Source organism: Strongylocentrotus purpuratus, unplaced genomic scaffold (assembly GCF_000002235.5).
Source record: "Strongylocentrotus purpuratus isolate Spur 01 unplaced genomic scaffold, Spur_5.0 spur5_scaffold_21, whole genome shotgun sequence".
NCBI lineage: Eukaryota > Metazoa > Echinodermata > Echinoidea > Camarodonta > Strongylocentrotidae > Strongylocentrotus > Strongylocentrotus purpuratus.
In genome coordinates, this window is record NW_022145607.1 from 38,272,283 (window position 1) to 38,291,962 (window position 19,680).

At 36.8% G+C, this 19,680-nt stretch overlaps 1 protein-coding gene across 2 annotated transcripts; it reads right to left on the reverse strand.

The window, feature by feature from the left end:
• Positions 1–2,820: 2,820 nt before the first annotated feature.
• On the reverse strand, positions 2,821–14,443 carry LOC580602. Of its 2 annotated transcripts, none has more exons than XM_030994736.1 (7): positions 14,264–14,443; positions 8,999–9,223; positions 8,684–8,743; positions 6,835–6,978; positions 4,732–4,839; positions 4,498–4,585; positions 2,821–3,311 (listed from the first exon to the last, which is right to left on the reverse strand). In XM_030994736.1, the coding sequence occupies exons 2-7, from the start codon at positions 9,218–9,220 to the stop codon at positions 3,283–3,285; spliced, it is 651 nt and encodes a 216-aa protein (XP_030850596.1). In that variant the 5' UTR covers positions 9,221–9,223; positions 14,264–14,443; the 3' UTR covers positions 2,821–3,282. The 2 variants fall into 2 exon arrangements, with proteins under 2 accessions (XP_030850596.1, XP_030850595.1); XM_030994735.1 differs by having other exon boundaries at positions 2,821–3,335; positions 14,264–14,441.
• Between the last annotated feature and the right edge of the window lie 5,237 nt (positions 14,444–19,680).

The window sequence follows — 19,680 nt, forward strand, 5'->3', positions numbered from 1 at the left end:
ATTTTGTGCGAGTACGTCTTTGGTAAAGCTTTTTAGTAGTGACCTCTTAGATCTTTGTCTGGAGCAGAGAAGAACTTTTCTGGACTATTCCTATATATATCATTGAGATATGTGTAAATATCGATCAAATCTGTCTTCTGTCTCCTCTCCTGTAAAGGAGCTTATCTATCATTAGGGAGCGTCAGGAGTGTCAAGTCAGACAGATATGAACTCTATTCAAGGACCCTATATTATTATTATCATTATAGCGTTGTCATCAGTCATTAACGGCTTTTTTATTCAGTCAATTTTGTATTCATTATTGAGCTATCGTGGTGATCTCAAATAATAGGACGAGATAAACGAATGAAAGAGAGAATTAAGAAATAAGGATGGAAAAGGCTCGTCAGTGCTTTTCATCGGTACGTTTCCATTGTTCACAAACTATATAACAAAACAACCCAGTGAGTATTATACCTAGTTACACCAACGCGTCGTCCAGACAACAGACCAACAGTCGATCAATTCAAACAGAACATTTATTATTTCCCTTTATACAATGGGTTCGAAAATTTAGCCAATGAGAACTGTCAAAATGGACCACATGGACGGGTAGTGTATTTTGCCAGAGATATTGTGGTCGTAAGTACAACGGTGCATTAAAAAAGGTTCAACAAAAAGTCATCATGCACGCCGCGTGAATACCCTCATGCGCACGCACTCACACCTGTGTGAAAATAGCTCATTGATCCCCATCAATGACGATACATCTTTTTTTCAGATCTTAACTGTACTTGTGAGGAAAAATTGGTATGATCACACACACGCTATACAGTCAATGCGTGTTATTTTCATTTCAACCAATGAATTATCTCGCAACTGATGGTCTGGACAACAAAAGGGTATATTTCATTGGACAGAGATCGAGGGCATACCAGTAAAGTCCACTATAAACACTAGATACAAGGGAAAAGTCCCCCAGCCAAAGGCCATTGTATTTGTTCATTAAGTTCACCTTGAATCTGATAAAATGAGCAACATAAAATGATGTTGAAGATAAGTATTGTTACTAGTGCATTAGCAACCCCCTCCGTGAGAAGCAAGAAATGAGAAGGGGCGGGTAGGGGGGGGGGGTTGGAATTTTTCTGGGAGGGAGGGAGCAACTTCCCCTCCTTTGTGGTTTAAAGACCGGCTTGAACCTGAGAACATTTGTTTTATCCCCCCCCCCCCACACACACACACACACACACACATACACACTGAACATTTCTCTCTCCCCTCTCTCCTTTTCTTTTTGTGGACACTCTTACCTTTCTCTCCCCATCTCTCTCCCATCTTTCTCTTTTTCTCTCCCTTCCTTTCTCTCTCTCTCTCTCTCTCTCCCCTTTCTGTTTCCTTTTTTTTCTCTCTCTCCCATCTTTCTTTTTTCTCCCTTTCTCTTTCTTTCATTCTCCCTACCTCTCTTTCTTTCTTGGTCTCTCTATATTTCCGTCTCTGTCTCTCTCACTCACCCCCCCCCCCTTCTCTCGTCATCTCCCATTACCTCTTTTTCCCTTTCTCAATGTATGACTTCATCTTCCCCCCCCCCCCCCCCCCCTTCGTAAGGAAGGAACATGCGATGATAAGTACAAGAATGAGAAAGTTCACAAGTTATTTTTTGTTCAGCTTTACTTGTCCTGTTATTAAAAGAAGGTTAGGTAACTGCTGTTAAAAACACATTTAAGCACAATAAAGCTCAATCAATACAATATTACAATAGTACATGTTTATTGATTGACTGATACGAAAATTATTCTCGCAATATCGATCATTCCCGTTCATTAACAGATAGAAATGTGTGATAAAATAATTTACATTTGTATAAGATCCCGTCATATCTGAAATCAGTTACTCCAGTTATCAACTGGTAAACAATTGGCTAATAGTAACCATGCAATGTTCAATTTCCATTGCACCTAAATTGTCCGTTTCCCAAAATACATAACGAAGAATAACTCACATAACAATTGACAGGCAATCAGGCATGTTGTTAAAACATTTGTGACACTTGAAAGAATACGTCAGAAAATCTCCCATGTTTGCGCTATGCGAAAGATTTATGTAATTCCTACAACTAGACTTAATCAATTAACAAAACAATATCAAACAGGAAAATATACATTTAGTAAAATATTTACAATACATGGTTTAGAATATGTAAATCTATGGAGTTAATCTCCTGTTTTGTACATAAGGATTTCATCTATAGAATAATGTTTATGTTAAATATCATTTTCACCAGTCTGGGGGCAAATTTTATCATTGAAGTACACAAATGAAATTAGATAAATATTTTGTAAGTTTATGCAAGAAAAGACAAAATTTATATTAATATATTGTGATGATAATTTTTCTAAATTTTTCTAATAATGCTGGACACCTGATGCACGTAATGGATTGCGCAACAACATTTTGTTTATAAAAGAGATGTTATAATACACCTACAGTATGTACACCTAGTATTAGATCATTCAGCTTTGTTAAAGTTACCAGCTTTATTATTAGTGATAGTGATAGAAGGTTTGTATAGCGCTCGAGTCTGTCAGACTTGATACTCCTGGGGGTGTTTCACAAAGATCCTAAGTAGAACTTAACACTAAGTTCGACTTAAAAATTATGGACAGCCATTGGAGCCTTAAAATGAAATATACTCAAAAGCAGAAATTCAAGTATTTTAGACATTTTATAAATTCCACAACAAGAATATGAAATCTCCTTAATGATAGAAAATATGAATGATTTGAATAAACATTTTATGCCTTTCAAAAATATTTTTTCCAAATATTTTCAAAGATGCTGATGGCTTTCCATAATTTTTAAGTCCAACTTAGAGTTAAGTTCTACTTAGGATCTTTGTGAAACACCCCCCTGGCGCTACACAATGACCATGCCTGCTTTAACATGGCTACCATTATGGTGCTCTGGCGTTTCAAGGAATTAATTCCGGTCAAGTACCCATTTACTACACCTGGTTCGAGTGTGGCGATTGTAGATGAATGTCTTGCCAAAGGACATTTTTGCTTTGGGAGGGATTCGAAATAAAAAGCATTTGGGCTTTTACAGTCGTGTATCAATCAGATATGATTATTGACCTCATTTTGTTTCATAATATAAGTAGATTGTTAGTGTTCCAAAGATCATCTATTATAATACAATAATAATATAGCACCGGGGTGGGTACTTTCGTTGAAGTTACGTGGAATGCAGGTGGTGGTAGCCAATGAAGATGTCTGCCTAGTAACATCGGTTGCCATGGATACTAAGTTAATTAGCCGAGTATGGAGGAGGTTCCACTGTTCCGTATGGTTTGGAAGCATCTAAACGGATAGGAGGGGGAGAGATGAGTGGAGAGGAGATAAGAAGAGATATGGAGAGATTCGACGATGAACATGATACAAAAGACATTCATGGCATGACGTTGATGGCGATAAGGGTTTTGTTTATGTTGTTGTTGATAAGGAAGGTGGTGGTGGTGGTAATGGTGATGAAGATGGTGGTGATGATGAAGATGGTGGTGATGATAGAGATGGTGGTGATGATGATGATGGAGATGGTGGTGATGATGATGGGGGTGGTGAGGAAGATGGTCGTGATGATGAAGATGGTGGTGATGATGAAGATGATGATGATGATGATGGTGGTGATGATGGAGATGGTGGTGATGATGATGGTGGAGGTGGTGGTGGTGGTGATGGTGATGAAGATGGTGATGATGATGATGATGATGGTGATGATGATGAAGATGGTGGTGATGATGATGATGGTTATGATAATGATGATGCATTGTAATGATGATTAGTTGCGAGAAGGATTGTAATGATGATGATGTTAATAATAATAGTGATTATCATTATCACGAAGATGGAGACATAATGGTATCAAAGGAATAACGATAAAAATGCAAGAATATAGTCAAGTAATGAATAGGAAAAATGAAATCAATTAGAAATGAAAGGGAAATAGAGAGACAAAGACATAATCCAATTAGAACAAAGATTTTAGAGAAACGAATTTTGTTTACCTATAAGGCAAATGTGTTTACACATTGAAGTAAACAAATGGTAATTTCTCCTTCTTTTGTTTGCTGCCTCATTTTTTCTTTGTTTGATTGTTTGTAAGATTTCATTTCGCATTTTTCAACAGAATAATATGTAGTATATAAACTAAGTACATATAAATTCATATCATAGTATAATTCAATTAGATAATTATGCCTTTCAAAAAACACGTAGATGACAAATCATTTCAAAATTGAAAAAATGCAAGAGATCGCAATTTCAAAGCCATTTAGAAACGTCTTGCGTATGACGTTCTATAATATAAAAAAAATGGCATTATTATACAACATATAGCAGAAAGAAAGAAAAAGTACTGACAGAAGAAGGACAGATGAAAGAGAGAGAGAACGGGGACAGAGAGAGAGAGAGAGAGAGAGGGGGGTGAGAGGGAGAGAGAGAGAAAGAGAGAGAAATAACTTACCCATGGTGACGAAAGAAGCATTAGGATTAGGGTAGGATGTGGGTCCGCTTTCCATTGTTGCAGGGGTTGCCTGTACGATGATTCTTGTCTAGAAAGGCGTTAATGGGGATACCAAAGACACAAGTTATTTATCATCTTAATGTAGATGTACATCTACCTACTGAGAAATAGAGCTCTAATGTATAATGTAACAAGAAAGTAAAAGAAAGTAAAAAAAAAAAAAAAAAAACTTACCGTTTGGGGTGACGGTAGAGCGCAACTGATACACGATGCAACAAGGCAGGAAATAAGAGCGATAAAACTAACAATTGCTATACACACGTTGATACCAATACGTGCTTCCTGTGGGGATAACAACGGTAGGAAAATAAAACAACATTATATTTACGAACGAATACAAAAAGACCATAATAGACATTAAACAAATTATGTTTCGTAATGGAAACTGTGACTCCTATATTCTGTAGCCCGATATCTAATAAACGTCCATTATTTCATTCGTTTTCTGTATGCAGACAAATATTTAAATTGTATCAGATCTTTAATTATTTGCTGATGAAAATATATTATGCTTAAAAGGATTATGCAATCAATCGAATCAAATAATAATAATAATAATAATAACAACATTTATATTGCGCACATATCCACCCCAATCAAGATGGTTAATGTGTAAATAATAGAATAACGATTTTATAAAGACTTTTTCGTTCTTGCTACTTCTGTTGCGTCACTGTTTGATTTTTAGGCACTATAGTCTGCCATGAATATTCTTTGTCATTGTTTTAAAATTCGAAACATGCTTTCCACAGATTTTGACTGTATCAATGTATCAATACTCATAGTCAGCCTGCTCATAGTTGCGCTTTTAAAAAGATTTTGGGCGTTCTAAAAAGTCTAATTTGGTAAGTAGAATAATGGTTGCCCATACATTTCAATCCAAATATATACAACGTATGGATAGGCAAATATATACAACGTATGGATAGCCAAATATATACAACGTATGGATAGTCAAACATATACAATGTATTAATAGCACAATATCATGGAAGCATGATTAGAAAGAGGCATTTCAATGGTTTATAAAAGAATCCCTTTGGTGTTGAAAATCAAAATAGTTTCTTTAGAAAAGGGAAACCTATGAAGTTTTGTTAGCGAAAATCAAAATAACCCATGAGGTTCTATTTATATTGAAAAACTTTAACCCTACGAAGCTTGGACATTGTCAAAGGAGGCGTGATGGCTCAGTGGTAGAGCAATGGTCTCCTAACCGAGAGGTCCTGGGTTCGAAACAGAGTCAAAGCGCAAGAGCCTTATGTTCAGGCATTTTTCCTCATAACAATGAGAGAACTTAAAAGCCGTCGGTCTCCTGGTTGTTTACATAAGTGTACGAGCATATATGCATGATTTCTTAGCAGCCATGTTAAACAATCATCAATCAAAATCGTCAACATCATGAAATGAAAGGTTTAAACAACAAATCGGTCATGCCAGAAAGATAACTTCCATTCTAGGTTATATATCTAAAATTGAAAGTGAAGAAAACAGAAGTTTTGTTTTCTTTCTTGACAGTGGCGTAGCGTGGGTGCTGACATTAAGGGGCGTTGCCCTTATGGGGGGGGGGCACCAATTTAAATGGATAAATTGCTCATGTACAAGGCCATAACCGGGAAGAAAGGCCTGCTGTTTCCATTCCCAGGCCAGCTAGCACAACCAGCCCTACATTTTTCTTCTCTTTTGTAAATGAATATAAGGTATTATATTCATGTATGTCGCGGGATGAATAACAAGAAATAAATAAATGATTTAATGAAGCGAAGGTTAAGGATGGGGTCAAAGCGTCTCTCGCCCCACGTTCCCCTCTTCCTTTTTCTCTCACCATCTTTCGGGGGGGGGGGCTTTAGAGGTGGGGAGGACACAAGCCCCTATGTCTTCCCGTAACTACGCCACTGTTTTTCTTTTTACATATTACCAACGGGACAATTACACCCAAGGACAATTACCTCCAGAAAATTATCCCCCCGGAAAGTTACCCCAAAGGACAACCACCTCCGAGGAATATTACCCCCCCCCCCCCTCCCCGAAAAATTAAAACAGACTTATTATCGGGGTGGACTTCCCCTTTAATGAGCAGGGGTATTTTTCGGGGGAGATTATCCTTTGATGTCCGGGGGGGGGGGGCTAATTGTCCAAGGGGCTAATTTTCAGAGGTGGGGGGTAATTGTTCTAGGGGGTAAATTTCCGGAGTGTTATTGTCCTTGGGGGGGGGGGGGGGTTTATCCCAATACAAGTCCAACTAAATGCACCAAGAAAAACATATTAAAGTATACTTACGATCACGTAGGTGCATAATTTGTAAGTATCGATTCCTGGATAGCAAAGCAACTCAAGTTCTTGGGAAGCAGCATAAACAGATATACCAAAGAGTTGCGCCGCACAGGCAGCAGAGAGCGAAGACCATACAGCATAGAAGGTGATCTACGGGAGGGGAGAAAGATGAGAAGGGTAAGGAAAGACGAATGAAGAGAGAGAGAGAGAGAGAGAGAGAGAGAGAGAGAGAGAGAGAGAGAGAGGAAGACATTGACAATATGAACAATAAGGAGGAGGAGGAGGAGAATGGGGGAAAGATTAAGGAGGAGTAGAAGAAAAGAAGAAGAAGAAGAAGGAGGAGGAGGAGGAGAAGAAGAAGAAGAAGAAGAAGAAGAAGAAGAAGGAGAGAAGAAGAAGAAGAAGAAGAAGAAGAAGAAGAAGAAGAAGAGGAGGAAGGAGAAGAAGAAGGAGGAGAAGGAGAAGAAGAGAAGAAGAAGAAGAAGAAGAAGAAGAAGAGGAGGAGGAAGAAGAAAAAGAAGGAGGAGAAGGAGAAGAAGAAGAAGAAGAAGGTGAAGAGGAAGAAGAAGAAGAAGAAGAAGAAGGAGAAGAAGAAGAAGAAGAAGAAGAGGAAGAGGAGGAGGAAGAAGAAAAAGAAGGAGGAGAAGGAGAAGAAGAAGAAGAAGAAGAAGGTGAAGAGGAAGAAGAAGAAGAAGAAGAAGAAGAAGGAGAAGAAGAAGAAGAAGAAGAAGAAGAAGAAGAAGAAGAAGGAGAAGAAGAAGTAGAAGAAGAAGAAGAAGAAGAGGAGGAGGAAGAAGAAGAAGGAGGAGGAGAAGGAGAAGAAGAAGAAGAAGAAGAAGCAGGAGAAGAAGGCGAAGAGGAAGAGGAAGAAGAAGAAAAGATAGAAAGACAGAAGAAGAAGAGTGGGAGGAAGGAGGATGAGATTAAGAATAAATGTAAAAGAAGAAGATATGATTCCTCTGTAACCCGAGAAATATTCCATCCTATACACAGGATGCAGTATTGAACCCGACATGGTACATTTTTCGTTACTTTTCCATCTTTTCAAATTTAAACCATAAACCCCTGCGGCATTTCATACTCCACTCGTGTATCCGTTTTCAAAGGTAATACAAAGTTCTGGGAAATTTTGAAAATTGGGTGGATAGTGAATCTTTACAATTTTGATATATTTGGATGCCCCTGAAGATGTAATATATGCACTAAAAAAATAGCACCTAAAACACTTCTGTTTTTGAGAAAAATTGAATATATAAAATTTTACCGGTGCTCCCAGTAAATTTTGATAAATTTCAAATAGGTCCTACGGCCGTACAATGGTAGCTGCGACCATGAAAATCTCAGAATATGTAGTTGGGATATATAATTTCCAAACGGGAATAGCTAATCGGTCGATTTTAGTCAAGAAATATTGTTTCATTGCTAAATTAATATCTTGACCTTGAGAGGGAGCTATACAACATAAAGAGTTTATTATTTATAATTTCATAACTTTAGACTCAATTTCAACCGCGACAACAATCACTCAATGTTGTAGGATCATATTTGCTTTTAATATGTTAATTTGAACCAAATTCATGACCCCATACCAAAACTTTGTATTTCCTTTAAGAGTGCAAACGTGAATTGTGTTTAATAATAGCACCCGACACTTGAGTTGTTGCTACAGGGTGAAGATAATATTCTTTTTTCTTAACTTATGCAAAATGGCCTGCGACGTAACATCATTAAAGATCATTATCGATGGATTGACTTACTTAATATAATACTTTACCGCAATAGTACTGAAACAAACCACTCGATAAAGAGAGTAAAAATCTGCCTTCAGTGAAAACAAACTCTGATTTCAACTTACCCCACACTGTTTTCCCGTAGCCGTTCCAGCTGATCCAGCTATACCAGCAACCATGAAAAACTAGATAGAAGGAACATAAACAAAATTATTAAGTGTCATGCTTGTATACCATTTACATGAATGAAGGAAATGAGTTATTATCAAACTGGATCATAAGACATTACATATTGAAAATAAAATTATTTGGTAAAGGATATTTCTAGAAAATACTGCTGCTCGTACCATCAACCAATCAAATCACATGTACAGACTTTTAACATAAAATGAAAATTCGATTGTTTCTTTAAAAAAAAAAAATGACAAAAATTGCGTTACCAGTAAACCGCTCCATATAGGATCACCGATCCGGGACAGATAGCACTCCAGGACCATAGCTGTCCCGCCCATGGCGCTGCATATGATTCCCGTAACGATTTGTATTCCCGCCATACTCTGTAACACTTTTATCTTGTTGTTTCTGGAACGGTTCTCCTGAGTGTTAACGTGTTCCACTGTGGTTGTGAGAACGGGGTCGGCAGGGTATGTTGCGTTCGACATCGTCTACGGATTCAAGAAAGTGAGAGGTGAGATCGAGGGGCGGGAAGGAAAGGTGTAAGAAGAAAGATAGATAGATTTTTGTTAAAGCGATTAGAAATAGAGGAGGGATAGGAAAATAGAGAGGGGAGAAATGGGGAGATGTAGGAAAAGAGAGAGGTGAAATGGAGAAGAGAGCCAGATGGGGAAGCAAAAGAGAAAGGGAGAGAGAGGGGGAGAGGGAGAAAGAGAGGGGAATGGAGAAAGAGGAACAAAGTTATTATGTTATGAATTATTCAGCAAACTACGTATGAGATTTTAGGGACCATTGTGATAAATCAAATGACTATTATGGTGAAACTGCGGGGGCATATATATAGGCATTAATTGGGCTATTTGTGTCTTAGATTTTGGGACCCCAATCCGTTTGTCAGATCAGAGGTGTTCAAAAATGAATCAATGATATTTGACGATTTCTGTTTTACACAAGCTCCAGCTGAAAATGAGCCGCATTCGACATTGGGAGTCTACTTCTATAAAGATACTGATCCGGTATTAACCCTAGGCGGCTTGAGTATTTCCTTCACTTCTTAGAGAGATATGATTGCGACCTCATGATTTCATTTAGTTTTGTGCTCATAACTATATTATGTTATGGCTTAAAAGTAACAGAATTACTATTTTCCATGAAAGTGGGCAAGAGGCTTATCTTGTCATATCAAAATAATGCCAGTAATGACCTGAAATGAATTGCCATTGATCCCCGTGCACAGGGAGCAGCCAACATACCCCTACCTCCCGTCCTCCCCCAACTCCCCGGTCCCCCAACCCCTATACGGGCAAGCAATGAAGAGCGAGCTAGGCTGGAGAAATAAGCTAATTGCGAAATGAATAAGATAGAGCTTTAAACATGTCATAAGGTATACTTAACCTAAGCGATATTTATCCAGTGTTACGTAATATCATGATACCCCGACTGACTGACTGTATTGTTCTTAGAGCAAGAAACTATATGATACGTTTGCGTTAAAATGTACTTTGGAAGCTACAAACAAACATAATCGTTTAATCATTTAAATTCCATTATAGTCCAGTATAGTTCTCCTTAGTATTGAAACAGTAATTGAAACAGTACGAAACTGTCTGTACTCTCTTTTCATCGAGGTGTCGTGGTATAGTGGTTCATTCAATTGAATCTCAATCTAAGGGTTGAGGTTCGAATCCAAGCCAGGCTCTGACGTCTATTCCCTTACAAAAATGTACCATGTAAAAACCATGGTTTCAGTACCATGGTTACCATGGTTCTCATGGTGGATGGTAATTTGGACAAAGAACCATGGTAACCATGGTACTGAAAACCATGGTAACACCGAAGTATGGTTCAGTGTTAACATGGTGTTCGGTACCATGGTTACCATGGTTCTCGGTACCATGGTTACCATGGTTCTCGGTACCATGGTTTTCGGTACCATGGTTCTCGGTACTATGGTTACCATGGTTCTTGGTACTATGACCATGGTTTTCGGTACCATGGTTCTTGGTACTATGACCATGGTTTTCGGTACCATGGTTCTTGGTACTATGACCATGGTTTTCGGTACCATGGTTCTCCCACACCTTTCGTTACCATTGTTCTCCTGTACCTAGGTTGCCATGGTACTTGTACTATAATGTTACTGCACGTACCCAGTCGCCTTTCCATTTTGCATGTAGCTTAATAAAAAAAGAAAGCATTGATTACATTGCATGATTGATTTTTTGTTATCATTTACAAATCTACTACCTAAATTAAGCACTTTCAACACAGTATTCCTCATAATATCTGCCAGCCCTTGATCATTTAACTTTGAAAGAACATGCTGGTCTGCAAAGTAGACACAAAATGACAGGAGCTGGCATGAAGTCCACTTTCAGCACAATTATCGATATTCTCAAGGTTCAGCCACTACTCTTTCATCTGTTAACAAAAGACATCACAATAATGTTGATCATTATTGTCAAATGATCATATGACGTATCAAACATCAAACACTGGAAACAATATGTTTACTTTTTTAAAGGCGTTTATTCAAACGAGCTAAAATCTATCTCGCGTAAAATATATAAAACGATTTACAGTCGAAAACTGAAGTCTATTTCTATAGCGAAAGACTGCCGCTTGTTACATTGCATATGACACTAACACTTTCAGCACACAGCAATATTATAAGTAAAGTGGTTAGTCTATTTCTATAGCGAAAGACTGCCGCTCATATTCAATAGTACAATTTACAAACTGTCCTTCCAGCGGAAATGCGAGATTCGTTGACGATGTCGTACTCGAATTTGGTTTGAAGAAACAATTGGTAGCTAGGCCTACTTCCTATGGTAGATCATAGATGACGTCGGGTAATCATCAGCCAAGAGTCTGCAATGTCGATCGGATGCGAAGTCCATGTTTGGCGATGGTGAAACTTGGTATAGAGTTCGACGTCGACGGTGATCGAAGACAGATCGAAAGTCGATAAATTCATCATTAGCCGGAGTCAGGATCAGACTTGGAAACGACGAAAAGCAAATCGAAGACGAAGAAGGTAAAGAGGAGGTTCTTACCTTCAATCAAAGTTCGACGTCGATGGTGTTCAAAGACAGAACAAAAGTCGATAATGCCAATGTCCTAATTCATTATTAGAGTTCGCAACAAACTTCAAGTTTAAACGCCAAAACGGAGGTCAACGACGAAGAAATAGTGATGGTGGCGTTGATGTTTTGGTCAAGATGATAATAAAGAGCGACGTCGATATGGAAACTACTCATTTGTCATGTTGCGTATATATCTGTAATTTAAAAAAGACAATTTTGAATTAAATAAAAAAAACAAATATGAATATCAACAACTGTCAACATGAAATCACACATGCAGTCACAGAGCAGAGGCAGACATGACATCGATTAGCTTAATTCATTAATTTGCTGGATTTTTATGCAGTATTCTATTTATTTTCTAAAAAGAATAAAACATTCAATCCTTCGAACAGTGACACTATATACTAACAGTAGAGTTAATGACAATGTGTATGTAAATGGACAAACTTTGCTTTGAAAGTTTGAATGATAAGCCCCATAAACCCATCAAGATACTACAACAAATAACGTACATGGGATCATACATGTTCAGTCTTAACTGTTATCCTGTCGAATGTATTTTAAGTCCCAGTTGACATCATAAATAACTATCTAGACATCGACTAGATCTATGTACATATTGTAAATAAAGTAGATGATTCTTAAACTTACCCATGCTGTTGTAGATTAGCCGGGAAAAACAGAATTCAGCATGATTTTGCAGATCTAAAACACCAAGATGAACACGAGGCATGAAGCTGGACTGTGAACAACAGTGCACGTACCAGACTCTATATTGCTGCATGTACACAGCATACACGTACACTGCACTAGCACTGCATGTACAGCGATCCTTGGCACACACAATGGCTGCTCCTTGGTTGTGTAGCTGTAGCTGCATGCGCTGGTTGTGTGGGGTTGGGGCTTGTAGGTAATAGTCTTGACTTGTGCAGTCCTTCTTTATGATATTTCAAGCTGTTGCACAATTTCTACATTTACACACTATTGATAAATGGCCAAATGAAAATATATATTTTTTGTAATCATAATTTTTTTCTATCTTGTTCTTAATGATTCTAAATTTTTGTTTAAATGGTTCTTATATGTTTTGTTATTTGATTTCATGCGTCCGGTAAAATGATGTCATGCGTTCGGTAATTTGTTGTTGTTTTTGTTTTAAAAAATTGCAAACGATTCCTACCGAACGACTCATACTTGCACATTAATTGTATAATTAAATCAATCAGACAAACAAAACAAACACAACATATGGTACTGAACCATGGTTAGAACCATACAACTGCCAATTAAGTACCACAATGTACCATGTACAAATTCGGAAGTACCATGGTATACCATGGTACTTGTCATATAACCGTGGTAATACCATGGTTCTTGCATGGTAGTACCATGGTTAGAGACTAGTACCACAGGTACCATAGAGTACCATGGTACAAATTCGGAAGTACCATGGTATACGATGGTACTTGTCATATAACCATGGTAATACCATGGTTCTTTGATGGTAGTACCATGGTTAGAGACGAGTACCACAGGTACCACGGTGGTACCATGGTTTTACCATGGTTTTACCATGGTTACCATGGTACTTTTTTATAAGGGTTAGCAAGGCATTAATCCACATTTGCAAACCCGTCACATAGGTGCTAATGGGTATCCGGCAATTTTGGGGTTAATAATGATCACAGGGCCTTCAGGAAGAACAGCATTTTATGCTGATGATGCTTTCCACAACATTGAAATTCATCATCGATCATCTTTCCGCCTATAATAGCATTGGTTTTTAGTTCGTAACCGTGTTTGATCAAGGATTAAGCAGTCAGTTCTTTCCTTTTTTGTATGAGCAGATACTTTCTTAAGGGCAATTTAACTCTTTTAATAAGTTCAATTGATTCACAGCAGGTAAAAAAGAGACAGAGAATGGCGAAAATTTGAAATAAATCCGACCAATAAAAAGAAAGTTATGAGTGTTTGAAATACGAGATGACTATATATATTTATAAGTGTTTTTATAAGGACAAATATTTGAGTATTGGTCTATTTTAAATTGTTGATAATCTTCGACTGAATAATGTAGAATTCCGTAACAAATACAATTTCTTTCTTTCGTTTGCATAATTATCGTCACTTTGGATTCTTCGATCGTGAAAGGAACTCCAAAAAAGAGCGGAAGTGCCTAGACCATTGATTGTAGTCAATATATTATAACTTTATAAAACACATCAACGATGCAATGTTGTGTATAAATTACCCTTTCAATTTTGATGATTTAAACACAAAGAAGAAAAACCAACGAAAACAGGACCCCCCCCCCCCCCCCCCACAAAAACAGAAGCAATTATAGAGTGAGTATATTGTAAATCTTCCTGAATCTATACCACATCTTCCTTGTATCCGTAGCAACACTAGTTATTTTACAAAAGTGAAGATAAAGTGACTTACCTTTTATGATGTTTTTACAAAGATCTGGTAGAAATACAATCCCCGAACAGAATGTTGTAAAAAATCAAGAATTTGCTTCGCGTTTGAGATTTTAAAATTCAGTAATTCCTCAGCTGTCCAACAGTAATAACACTCGGAATGTATACAAATGCGGATGCGATAGTTTTTGGAATAATGGTTGTAGACCAGATATCATCAGTTTGCTTGCCGTACGTATTGACGTAAACTTTAGGGATAATCATTAACTAATACGATGACCAATTTACTCAAGTCGATTAAATAGAGGTCGTATATTTAAGAACAACACGTCATCCACGCCGTTTTAGACATTACCCCCCCCCCCCTCCTTTTATTTATTTTATTAATTTCCGCCTTTGCAAGCGTCATGGAGAAAGGTTCAAATTATCATGCATAATGTGTGCGTATCTTCAAGTCAAATCAAATCATTTATTTCAACTGTAAAAACAAAACATATAAATTAATGCAAATTTTTTGTTTGGTAAATAAAATAATGGATCATAAAAATTAGCACAAAGAAGCTTATTAGAAATGACCCCTTTATAGATGTAGAAATCAAAGCTAAAAAGTATCAAACATTATATGTACATAACATAATATGAAGGAAAGAAAGGGACACACACACACAAACAACAACAAACAAGGAAAATGGAAACTAGATGTGGATAAAAGCAAACGTGCATCTAATTTTGCGTATTCATATAAATCATAAATTTAATCTTTCAAATAAAGTCATATTGAAATTGAGAGGGAATGTTACAACTCTGAAGCCCTCCCCAGTAAAAGTACGTAGTACATGTATTTACTAACCTCGATTCAATAAGGTTGTATATGTAGGCCTAAAACTTTAATTTCTTCAGCAACACTGAACTTGGGGGAAAATATAGAGACCCTTTAATCGTTAGGATTGTTCGGCATTACATAACTGCATGGGTGATGATTAATTGGATGTTTTGAGTAAACAGGCGCGTTTCGTTTTAATGATTAACTAGTGAGGTATGGAAATTCGTCTAGTTAAAAACCGCATTTCACACTCCTTAACAATTGACGCAATCGTGTAGGGAAACGCGAGTCCAAAGATCAGTTGGAGTGAGAAAAATATTGAGGAATTTGACCATGTGAGGCTTGTGAGCTGACATAGAGCCTACTTAGCCAAACGATCACGATGTACAAATATGTGGCTTAAATTTGTGGGTGCACTAATGGTTTGTTTGTTGAGATATTAATATCAATTTGATATTATCATGTGCATTTTCTTGTGCTCCTCTAATTAACCCCCCAATAAGGAAATGGGCAAAATGGACGAATGAAACAAACAGGTCGATTATTTTGCAGTTGTAGTTCTGAGCTGTAATATTCCTGTGTCATTTTTTGTGACTTTAAAAAAAAAAAAAAAAAAAAGAAATTAGAAGAAACTAGAAGAAAACCAAAATCAAGGAGGAAAAACCAAAGAACAATAGCAGTGACAGAAACAACAACAGCAACAAAAATGATGAGTTCCGAAAGGGTCTGAAAACATTTTCAAGTATAAATGCCCTTATGGATTAAATTTACCAATTTCGTCTTTTTAGCCCAATATTAAATAAGACCCAAACTGTAAGCCCACACAATGTATGCAAACTTGTTTCAGGTTTAAAAAAGGTCAAATAGTTATTATTAAAATAAGAGAGCTTTAAAAAAAAAATCTACGAAAGCGATATACAGTGCGTCCCAGAAAAAACGAAACCGAGAATTATCGATGTTTTATCATAACTTAATCACAATTATGATTAATAAATGACACATGACGCATTGTATAAATCCCCGTGCATCAACTCTCGACAAACAATATATTATAACTGTTGTCTCTTCAAAAGTTTCTAATACATACATACACACATGGAAAATTATGGAATGAATTGCAGGTAGAAACTAAATATAAACCAACTTACTATGCTTTCAAAAGGATTTTATAATATTTGTAATATCATGTTTGACTTTTTATAGCAAACAAAAACAACTGATTTGTTTTTCTTCTATTTCTTTTTTCTCCGTTCGTTTTTTTTTTCTAAACTAGGGCGTGTTTGGATTTCTCGCCTTCTAACCTATTGGTATATATATTGTGTATGTTTTATTTAACTTTGTATGTAAACCATGTTAATCTATAATGTATGCTTCTTTGTAAAATTGCGATTGCTTTTTATATGAACGGCCATGCTGAAGAACAGCCATTAGCTGAAGTATACCACCGTGCTAAAATAAAATAAACAAACAAACAAACATACAAACATACATCAGACGTACCATTCAGATCCATACACTGAAATCCTTGGTCAAACATGAAGCATACAGACAACTGTTTCAAAAAGTTTTATGACGAATAAGAAAACCGGATACGTTTATCATATACCATATATGAGGTTATATACATTATCACACAAATTTCATTTTCATATAAACATCATTTTCAATAGTTCAACAAAGAATAACTATATATACACCACATTCTCTATGCCATAATAATGTTCATGTACAAAAATAAGAATTTCAACATATTGCTAAAATGGCACACAAAAAAATATTCTCACATCAATTTGATGCAAATATTTTATAACAACAAACAATTCGATCACCATCAACTGTCTACTTCTTGCACATATAATTTGGATCTTTAATAAAATTGAAATGTTTGCTGAAAAGTAGGAGGGGGTTTAGAGGGTTGCCATTCCCTGGGTAAGATTTTCTCACAGAGGCATGGGGTGAAGCCAACGTACCCCCCCCCCCCCCTGCCCCCTCCCCTTCAAGACCCAGCCAGGTGGAAAAATATCAATACAACCCTGAGACTACATTTGGGGGCTGCCCAGATGCCTGACAACTGAAAGATTAATTATTTTGATTCTATGACCACTGCATAAAGTGTGTCGCAGAGCAGAAATATCAATTTCAAGATCGAAAATGTCATCCTTTTTCTCCATAGAGCATACATACAAAGAAGTAGAAAGAACTGATGCATATTTACTGTTGTGATATATTTCAATATAGATACAGAAGAACGTAAAGGGAAATTTAAGAACACCTTATGAATGCAGTTGAAACACTACTATGATACATAAAATGATAAATGCTAATGACTGAAAAACATATCCACAAATCAATAAACACAGCAATATATTTCATCTCAAATCTTTCTTTCAATAAAATATAAAAAGCACATGCCCAGCATGGCTGTCTATGTCAAAACCCCTCCATCTGAATATCTAAATCTAATAGTTATGTCTTGAATTTCTAAATAAAGTCCCACTCCTACTGAGGAGAATTCTCCAAAACTAACCAACAAAAATATTTCAAAGAAAATCTCAATAAAAAAAGGATGAAGTTTCCATCTCATATTCTTTCTTTGAAAACATCCAGAACCAGAATGGCGTTAACTCTGTGTTAGAAGTATACGAGTTAGCGTCTTTCTTGCCCAAACCAGAGGATATCCTCTCCCTCAATTAAATCTCTCTTAGGGTATAAAAACACCAAGTTGGTTATAATGTATAAAACAAAGAAATACAGCAATGACATTAGTTCTTTTCGAAGACATCAAAACCAAGATTTCAGAAAATTCATATTAGAAGCCGACTTCACAGACCATGTTTAACACCGAACAGATTAGCACTTACATATCACATGCATTAAAAGAAACAGTAACTTGTGTTCTATTTTTAATAGTCCAAAATATAAATGGAAGCCAGAACATTATGGCAGCAAAATGATCCAAATATTTTCTCACAAAAAGAATGACAATTTGGAGAGGAGTAGAAATAACTGCTCGTCTTGCACAACCTAGTTTGTTCAGGTGCGCCTAACTGACGATTCAAACATCCGTCTTCTGTGTGTTTCAATTGCAATGTCTGTGATGTGTTAGAACAGGTGTATTGCCCCTTCAGAGCCAGAAGGCCATTGACTCTGTGTTAAAGGATAGGGGTCAATGCCCTTCTGGCTCCAAACAGATGATATATATGTGTTATCATTCTCATAATACCCAAGAGCAATAAGGATCTGGAACCATCTGCCAGGCTCAGCAGTCAATGCAACAGGAATAACCAACTTCAAGGAAGCTGCTCTACCCTCCATCGTAATGATGCAGCCCCCTGTTGGTTCTCACATTGTATAAGCTTACTAGCTTGGTTTTTACTTGCACTGGACTTAGCATATTTTACTGTAAATTGACAAGTGCTTTGTCCACACGCCATTCCAGCAATTCATGACACTCTTTGTAGTTACTCGCCTCACCTACCATCCAAGTATAGCTTCCTGAGTGAGCTGCCAAAGGGATTACCCAACCAAGTACTGGTACCAAGTTATACAGCACATGATGTACTATGTTTGATTTGCCACATAAATAATGCTTCAACACATGCATTCCAAAGTTTAAAAATATTGAAATTGGATTTTAATTAATTTTTAGATAATACTTTTTGTCTGTTAAATGAAAACAATATATAGCAAGGTACTTTAAAAGTGCAGCATAAAAATCAAAGAAATGCATTGCATACATCTTAACCTTACATTCACAGATGTCTGTGAACATGGATGAATAAAACCCAAAATGATAGTAAGAACATGTTATGGAAATGAATAAAGTTTAGAAGATGAGATGAAATGGAAGCTTATCAAATAATGTCTTCTCTTCCTTGAATATACAAGTCATGGTACAGTGAAACCTGTATATGGAGACCACTCAAGGGAGACAAGAAAATTGGTCTGTTGCAGGTTGTCCATATGTACAGGTTCCTATAGTAAATGCTTTAATGAGAAACCATTTTCAAGGGAAACACCAAACGTGGTCTTTGTAGACAGGTGGTCTTTCTATACAGGTGGTCGCTAAAGCAGGTTTGACTGTAGATACAAATTGTTGTTGATTTTCATTGAGGAATATGTGCTACAATAAAGTCGAAAATGATATTTGTAACAGCTAGGGAAATCAAGAAACTTAAAAACTGGACTGGTAGGAACACACCACTGTCTACTGCTCTTCTTTCAATGCTCAAGCAGTTACAGACAAAATAGGCCTGTCCTCACCAGCTCGAGATTACCAAATAGCTCACTAGTTTGCAAAATATCCCGCAATTTGTCCAGTGCGTCTTCACCGACCCAAAGACTACACTTAGCGCGGACGCTGGGCAAAATATCTCGAGTTTCGAGCTGATGAAGACGCGATTTGTAACTTCGGGCTAAATTTCCCAAATCAGAAATAGTGGGCTATTTGGCAATCTTGAGCTTATGTAGACATACCTATATAGTACTGGGCTCTCATGGGAGATTCAACATCATTCAAGTGTTTACCCAAATAACAGGTGTTGTCAATCACCAAGATTAGCCTTCAGTTTTATGACCAATAGGCTTTATGTAATGCTCTGCATTTTCCACCGATT

Excerpts from the sequence above, each read along its gene's own strand:
- LOC580602 (XM_030994735.1), bottom strand. The coding sequence starts at position 9,220 with ATGTCGAACGCAACATACCCTGCCGACCCCGTTCTCACAACCACAGTG. Across the intron at positions 8,744-8,998 it reads CTATATGGAGCGGTTTACTG|TTTTTCATGGTTGCTGGTAT; the intron begins GTAACGCAATTT and ends CCTTCTATCTAG. Across the intron at positions 3,336-4,497 it reads TGCTTCTTTCGTCACCATGG|ATGCTTCCAAACCATACGGA; the intron begins GTAAGTTATTTC and ends CTATCCGTTTAG.